This window comes from Puma concolor, chromosome D1 (genome assembly GCF_028749965.1).
Source record: "Puma concolor isolate L17-30 chromosome D1, mPumCon1.1.hap2, whole genome shotgun sequence".
NCBI classification, from domain to species: Eukaryota; Metazoa; Chordata; class Mammalia; order Carnivora; family Felidae; genus Puma; species Puma concolor.
In genome coordinates, this window is record NC_141676.1 from 8,045,676 (window position 1) to 8,053,843 (window position 8,168).

Sequence of the window (8,168 nt, forward strand, 5' to 3'; positions counted from 1 at the left end):
GAGAAAGCCCACTCGTGCTCAGAGGCCGGTTCAGTAATGAGGGAGAATGGGGGTGTTTACAGACCTCATCCAGACTCACACCTCAATGAGCAGAGCCCCAGAGGAGGCAGACCTTTGTATGGCCAACTTCCCAAAGAACACAGGGGAAAATAGGCCGAGGCTGCTCAAAACCAGCTTGACTGGTTCTACAGAGAAGCCTCTGGTCTGCTCCGCCTTCCTCATGTTAAAAAGAAAAAGGTGGCTGGGAGCCAGTCACTGAACACACCCCTCCCTTTCTCCTCTCTCCCCGCCCCCCTTCTTCCACCCTCCTATCTGTTGTCCCTCAGGATTCACCTAGCCATCAATATCAGTGTCCGGCTCGCCCTCGCCTACCAAACCTGAGGTTACATGGCTTTAGAAGTGGAAGGTTCACTATGTGATGAGCAAAAGGACACACATTTGTTTTTGCCCTTTTTGCCATTTTCTAATGAAAAACGTAGGGATAAATGCAAGTAGGGAGAGGGCACAGGGACTGAGAAACTTCAAACCCTCTAGCAAAGGGCAGACATACAGATGAAGGGATCTACTTCTACACCCTCAAGGAGGAGCAGGTCAAGGGGGCAAGAGAAGGAACTGGATTGCCTCCTTCTCCGAAAGACGACTGGACACCAAGACACCAGATCCTCTCGTGGTGTTCCAGAATCAGGCCATCACAGCCTAAAAGACAGCAATGACATTCAATGCCTACACCAAGAGGGCTGTAGCGGGGTGGTGGCATTCCGCTCCGATTGTGAGAGATTTCAGAGTTAACATCGGGATAGATGGCCTCTTCCCATGCCAGAAGTGGGAAACGGGTGTTTTCCTCCCCCACAAAGTTTGTAAAGGCTCCCTCTTCCCTTTGCTGAGACAGAAGGGGAAAAGGCAGAGATAACACTGCAGTGACTCACTCTCGTTTGATGAAGGCTGCGAGGAAGCCTGGAGAATCCAAGCTGTAAGTGCAAAAAGGTACGAATGCTGGAGTCTCCCATCAACAGGAGGAAACTCAGCCACCTATGTGGTTTGTCACCACTGAACTTCCGCTGAAGGAGGAAGGCCTAGGTTAAACTCCACCCACCCTTTCCACATCCTTCTCGGTTTCTGCTTTGATAGGAAAGTGCAAACCCGGCAGCACCGGAGGCTACAAGAGAATCAAGCCCTTTCTCTACCTCCTCTCATAGCAAAAGCCTAGCAGCCACAGTCCACAGCTTAACTAAGCAGACGGAGCTGGGGCTGGCCCCGGTGACTGCAGGAAAGCCTCACCAGGCAGTCTTGGGGAAGGAAGGACAACCACCCTCCTCGTCCTTCCCATCTGCGGAGGTTACTTCATCCCAATCCATTAATGGGCTTCAAAGTGCTGCTGTGGTGGGGGGGAGCCCATTTAGCAGAGCTATCATGGGGCCAAAGGTGGCGCCCAGCCCCCACCCCACTCGTCGATAATGGGCCACAGAGTCTGAGGCTTGGCTGCACTCTCGGCATAAAATATTCATTCCCGTCGACATAATACATATGTAGGAAAGTCACGGAAGCTCCTGGGAGGAGAGAAGTGCCAGCCAGGTGGCTAAGTGCGCAATGGGAAAGAGTTCATGAAGGCACGGGTTAGTCCTGGTCAAATGCCCACCGAGAGCTGGGCTGTTCTGTCCAAAGGGGAGACGGTCTGGTCTGAGAAGTTTTTGACTCCCATGAGACCTAACGATGCAAACCTCTCAGGCAAACAAATTCTCAATTTTTTCCTACCTCACAGGCATCAGTTAAGACATTGACCATGAAAAGAAATCTCAGGCCCAGTCTTTGGTCACCATCTGAAAGATGCAGTCATCCCTGTGTGAACTTGATTTTAATCTAAAGCAGACCGAGTTTCAACGACTGTCTTGAATCCATCTGTTTAGCTACTTCCCAAAGCCCACACATTAGAGAGAAATTATCACAATTTACTAAGTGGTTACCTTCACTGGGTTCAAAGATCACGGTATGGCGAGCGACTCTGTGATCTCTAGACGCCCACAGCCCTCGCTCTAACGAGGCCTCACTCTTAATTTCTAGGGCCACGCAGGAAGCGAGAATGTATGCTCTGACGTCCACCCACATCCCTGATCAGAAGGCAGCACCACTAAGGAGCCCTTGGCCAGAGTCAAAGGGCAGAAGTCAGAGTCCGTACGCAGAGCACAGCACCGCCCGGTTCACAGGCATGGAGTGAAATGAGAGCCACCCGAGCTCTCAACCAGAGGAGACACTAAAACCAAATTATTCAGCGTTGGCAACGTTCAGCCAGAATCAACCCTGGCATCCAAGGGAGATGTGTCTGGAGCGGCTCGGTTGTTCTTTACAGGATTCCGTAAGTCAGCTTTGCTCACTTCATCCAGACTTCCACACTCCTCTTCCTAGAACCACCCAAGAGAATAAACAATGCTACTCGCACCCGAGAAGAACGAGAGCAACCCCCCTCCCTTGCGCACTGCAGCAGAAGCGAGGCCGGTAGTGAAAGCCTCCGAAAGCCTCCTCTTTTCCCTCGGAAGCCCCGGAAGCCCTCTCGCTCGTGGTTCCTGGGGTGGCTCTGAAGTCACGCAGCCCCCTCCCAGGTGTTCCACGTGGTAGCGGCAGGTGAACTCTGGGAAGCTGGACCCCTCTCCGCACCTGCCTAGCCTATTGTTGCCGCCGCCGCTGGCTGGAGGACAGGCATCCTACATGCTGATTGCTGTCACCACAGCCAAGCCTCCAGGCCAGCAGAGCCATTCGGAGAACTGGGCAGAAAGCTCAGCTCACAGACTGAGAATCCCCAAAACTACCAGCCCCAGGTCACAACCCTCCTGCAAAAGAAAGAAGCATCTAGAGCTGGGAAAAAAGCACATTCGAAACCAGGTGTCACAAAAATCATCTTAAAGAGGGGGGCTTGACTTTCTTTTAGCTCCCACTTCCAGTGCTAGGAGCAGAATCGACAGCAAACAGGCAATCTTCCTGCAGTACAAGGTTTATTTTTATGCTTCAACATTTTCTGTGTGTGTGTGTGTGTGTTATGCGTGTTTAATTCAGATGTGATCAAAGAGCTCCTGGAAACAGCTTCTCATCAGCCACATGTTTTAAAGAAAGGGGGAGAGGAAGAGCTAAAAAAGAGATTGGAGCTTGAAGACAACCAGCAGAGTTTACCCATTTCCTGGGGAAACCAGCTTAAATAATTTAAACCTAAATACAGTGATAGAGAATCTTTGCGGGGAGGGGATCAGCCCAACCAAACCCCTTGCTTTTTATTTCATAACGTTAGGATTTACCGCAACGACTGAACTTCTGTGACTACTTCAACTAGAACAGCGACAGGACTGAGAGCGTCCTTGCTCTTACCTGGTGGCAACGAGCTATTCTAAAGGAGGCCAATGCTTCTGGCATCCCTGGGCTCGTGACGCGAGGGGCTGCTACGTGTCTTTTCTCTTGGTTTGAAAAATACGGGCATCTGCCGGTAGCTGGTATATCCAAGCTTTTTCAAAGGCTGCGCTGTCACCGGGACGAGACTTAATATCGAGCAAATAGTATGACTGGCTACCTTGAGGACGGGCAGCAGGAGCGATGAAGTGGCTCAGGGGAGCCTAAGTCCACAAAGAGTGCAAACAGGATGAGTAATTCATAATTTGGAACAGGACGACAAAGTATGCAGCCGTGGCTCTAGACGAAGTTAGCGAAGGGGCAGCTTCCGTTCCGACCGGCTCACCCGATCAGCTCTCACCGAATCAGCGGGTGTGCACCGACTTCCTACTATGCGCTCAGCAGTATTCGAGGCATGTAGGGAAGAGAGGAAATCAATGCACACATCACAAGAAAAAAAGAGACCACGGCGGGAATACATTTACATTTGGTAAACAGCACAAAGAAACCACATTGAGGCAGTCTGTTACTCTACTTTGCTGAACACAATGCCCCCCACAGCCTCGCGGAGAGAGTAGGCACTCCACAACCACTCCCCACATGCCTGAGGGTGCCAGTCAGTCACTTGGCCTCCTCCTACCAGCTCATAATCAACAGTCTGGGAAAGTTCTCTGGTGAGCAGGGTTTACCTGCTAACACAGAGGGTGCGACAGGAAAAGGAATGGAATGGGGAACCTCAAGAGAGCCTAGAAAAAGAGGTTCCCGGCAAGGAGAGAAAACAGCCGGCAAGTGAGGGCAAGACCCGGAGATACAGACCATGCTCTGGTTTCCAAAGACCTCAGTCCCATGCAGAGCCAGTTGCAAAACCCAGTGATGAAACAGAAATTCACCATCCCTCCCCCTCAACTCATTTCACCCCCAGAAGCAATCAATCCGTCAGTAACGAAAGGGTCAACCAGCACAGAGAAAAACTCGGGGCCACAGTTGCTCGTGGAGCTCCTGACTGCCCAGGTGACAGAGAGCAAGGTGGGGGGTGGGGGGAGGTGACACAAGAGAAAAACGTAGGACAATGAAACGAGGGAAGATTTTTCAGGGAAGGATGTGAACACGCGAGAGAACATAACGACGGTTCTATCGGGCTGCGGAGAAAGAAGGGCGCGACAGGAAAACATAAAGGGTGTAATAAGGGAAAAGGATGCAAAAAAAAAAAAAAAGCGCTGCAGCCCCAGGGGAGAAGAGCTCCTTTTTCAACTCGAGTTTTCCTGGCCTAGTAAACTTCTCCGCCAACGAGGGTGTGCCAGGCAGGGGACTCTCCACACAGCAGCCAGCAGCCAGCAGTCAGCAAGGGACGCCGGACATGGTGACAGAAAGGGGAGGGGTGGAAAGCGGACGCCTCTCAGCTCACAGGTAGGGTGACACAGAAAACGCTAAAGCTTGGGTGACAGATGATAGCAGTGATTGCCAGGACGAGGAGGGGGGAGGAGGTGGCGTATAGCTCAAGAAACTAGCATGCTGAATGCCCGGACGGCGAGTTACAAAGACTAGCCCATCGGGAGGGAAAGGACAGGGGCCTCGGTGGGGCAAACAGATACGATGTGAAGAAGGCAAGAGACTAATGAGGAGACGAAGGCAAGCCTCACAGAGGCAGGTAGAGTGAGGAAGACCGGGTGAGGGCAGAGAAACCGGAAGGTACCAAACAAGGAGGAAGAAACTATGAAAAGTGACAGAGCCAGGAGTGAAGACACAGGAAGGCATCATGGCTCGTGTTGCGGTGTGAAAAGACAGAAGGGCAAGGATGGTAATGCAGCGTGGCCGGGGAGAGGACTCAGCAACAGGTTGTCCCCATAAAGTGGGGCTGGAGGAATGTTCTCCCTCCAAAGGACAAGTCCAGGGAGCAGGCTGGTAAAGCACTCAGGGAGAAACAGGAGGCGGAGAGACTTCAGCCAAACCCCTGGGGGGTGGGAGGGGGGTGGGGGTGGGCAGAACGCGAGGGATCCAGACTCTGAAGGGAACCCTTCAGACTGGAACCCCAAAGACAACCTGTGGGAAAACTATGCGCATGACAGCAGTCTGGGAAACACGGAAGCAACAAATGCCAGCGCGAGGCACCAGGGAGCTCCTGGAGAAAAGAAGGGAAAGTGATGAGCAAAGAGTAGGCGAACCATTTGGAAAGGTGATGAGGGTGGAGCTGGTGGGTTGCAAGCATGAGGGAGAGCACAATTTGGAGAAGGAAGAGGGGGGAAAAAAAGCAAGGGGGGGGGGAAGCGGGGGAACTGGAAGAGGAGAGGGATCGAGAACACACTCCGGGGCAAGGACCCTGAGGGTGATAACCAGGGACTGGGAGAACCGGTGCGGGAGGAGCAGAAGCGAGGCTGGAGAGATGGGAGGAAGAGGGGGACAACGATCTGGGGCAAATCGCGGGGTGCTGTTCGAGGAGCAGGAGGGTGGCGGCTTTAAGCGTGGGTGGAGGAAGACCAGAAAAGGCCCCTGAGAGAAAAAGGGAAGAGAAGGGGAAGCTAGGGAGATAATACGGAAGAGCGCAGGAGGGCGGTGAGGGGAGACGGGGGTCAGCAAGTGTGCAGCTTGGAGTCGGGACGAGGTGGGTCCCAGGACGGGACTGAGAGGGGGATGTGCGAGGCCGAGAGCCAGATGACAGGGCAGCCGAGGCTTGCAGGGTGGCAGCAGGGGCACGAGGAGAGCAGAGGAGGGAGGAGGCTCTGCAAGGTGCAGGGGCCCAGCCAGAGAATTCGGGGAGCCCTCGGGGCTCCTTACCTGCTCCGTGTCCCTCTCGTTCAGCGTGGGTAGGGGGGTCCGGGCGCTGGACATGGCGCCGGTATCTCAGGGGAGGGAACCGAGAAGCTTGGAGAAAGGGAGGGAAGGGAAGGCGCGGAGCCCGGCCGGGCGGGGCTTCTCACAGCAGGGGCACCCGCCGCATGGGCTCCGGCCGGGGGTGCGGGGAGGCCGGGCAGCCGCTCACGCCAGCCCGGGGATGCGCCGCTCGGGCTAGGCCGCGCCGGCTCCGAGCGGCTCCGGACCGCACCCCCCCGACCCCCGGCTGGGCTGTGCCGCCTTTCCGCCGGGCCGCGCCGCTCCGCCTACTCTCTGCCGCCGCAGCCGGCCGCCTGCCTCGCTCCTCCCCTGCCCTCAGCGGCACTGCTCCGCGCCCGGCACACAGGCAGCCGCCGCCGGACCTGCTGCTCCCAACATGGCCGCCACCACCGCCGGCCCTCGGCTCTTTCCGCCGGCAGCAGCCGGAAACATCCGAAGCGGCGAGGTACGGGCGGGGGGCGCGCCTCCTCCTCCTGGCCTCGGACTACGGGTGAATTCCGGAAACACCCGAAGAAGATTACTCCTGGGGACGCGCGCGCCGCCTCGATTCCGAAGACGAAGCTTCGGCTCTGTTTACGGAAATCTACGAAGCCACTCGGGGAACTCCAGCCACGCCCATAGGCCTTTCCCCGCCCACTTCAAGCAGGCTCGCTGCGGTTTCCGGAAACACCCGAAGCCGCTCCGCGTGCAGTGAACCGGCCACGCCCCCGTCCCGCCCCGCAGCCGACCGCGGTCGTCGGCCATTTCCGGCAACACCCGAGACCCGGCGAGCCCCGAGTCGTTCCTGGGGTGGTACCCGGTCGGACTGTTCGTTTCTTTCCGTCAGTTTCCGGGTATTTTCAAACCTGAACGGGGAGCGTGGATCACCTGTGCATGTTTATTGTTTGACCAAATAGAAAATACGGCTGTTAGCCGTCCCAACGATTGGCATCCTTTGGTTCTAAAACAACTTCCCCGTTTGCGTGTCCGCTCATCAGTCCGCTCGTAAAATCCATCTCGTTTTTATCATCCAACCTATCAACATGTGTGTCACTTGTCAAAGGCAGCGTCTTTTACCTGTCTACTTAACATTCTTCACCTGCCATCGTCTGTCTTGGATTCTGTTTATCCATACACCCCCACATCTAATCCGCACTGTTTCTTAAGGTCCGGGGCAGGCACCCGGTCGGCCTCCTTGTCTCCCAGCTGTGGGAGGCTACAGGGGTTCCCCCTCCAGCCCTGTGTTCCAGCCGCAGCTCTGTGGAATGAAAATGCTATGTGATCTTGGAAAGATTACATAACATCTCTGAGTTTGGGCTCCTCGACGTCCTTATATTAAGAGAATTTATGCCTTTGTTTCAGTGATGACATTCTAAATAACATCTTCGAATTCCACTTACCTTTTTTTTTAATTGTTCAAAATAGCACAAAATGACATTGCACTATGGTGATACTGAGTCACGCCAGTTACCTTTTAAAATACCCCTGTAAAGCAAGGCAGGAGAGGCATTCTCCCCCCCTTTTTTAAATTTTTTTATTTTTTAATGTTTATTTATTTTTGAGAGAGAGCGCGCGTGAGCGGGGGGGGGGGGGGGGTGGGGGGGGGGCAGAGAGAGATTGGGAGACACAGAATCGGAAGCAGGCTCCAGGCTCTGAGCTGTCAGCACAGAGCCAGACTCGGGGCTCCAACTCACGGACCGCGAGATCATGACCTGAGCTGAAGTCGGATGCTTAACTGACTGAGCCGCCCAGCAGCCCCAAGAGACATTTTCGTCTTAATTCATTTTTCATTTATCCCTTCAAAGACAATAAAACTCACAGAAAAGAGAAATCCTGACAACGAGGATTCCTCAGGATGGCACAAAGAATGGGCACCTGGAGAAGGTCCCTTCTTTCCTGGACTTGAGTTTCATCAGTAAAGTGAGGTCTCTCTCATCTTTTAAGAGACTTCAACTCCAACAGGAAGCCCGCTTGCCAAACTGAGTCCACTC

At 54.3% G+C, this 8,168-nt stretch overlaps 1 protein-coding gene across 6 annotated transcripts in view; it reads right to left on the bottom strand.

The window, feature by feature from the left end:
- The window catches only part of MARK2 (microtubule affinity regulating kinase 2), a 58,398-nt gene extending 51,656 nt beyond the window's left edge, over positions 1-6,742 (bottom strand). For 3 of the 6 annotated variants that reach the window (XM_086677104.1, XM_086677101.1, XM_086677096.1), the window contains exon 1: positions 927-2,539. In XM_086677104.1, coding sequence (XP_086533230.1) covers positions 927-1,007 — 81 coding nt within the window. In that variant the 5' untranslated portion in view covers positions 1,008-2,539. Of the gene's footprint in view, positions 1-926; positions 2,541-6,141 lie in introns of those variants that run through there. The other 3 variants (XM_086677105.1, XM_086677103.1, XM_086677097.1) reach the window with 2 other exon arrangements.
- Between the last annotated feature and the right edge of the window lie 1,426 nt (positions 6,743-8,168).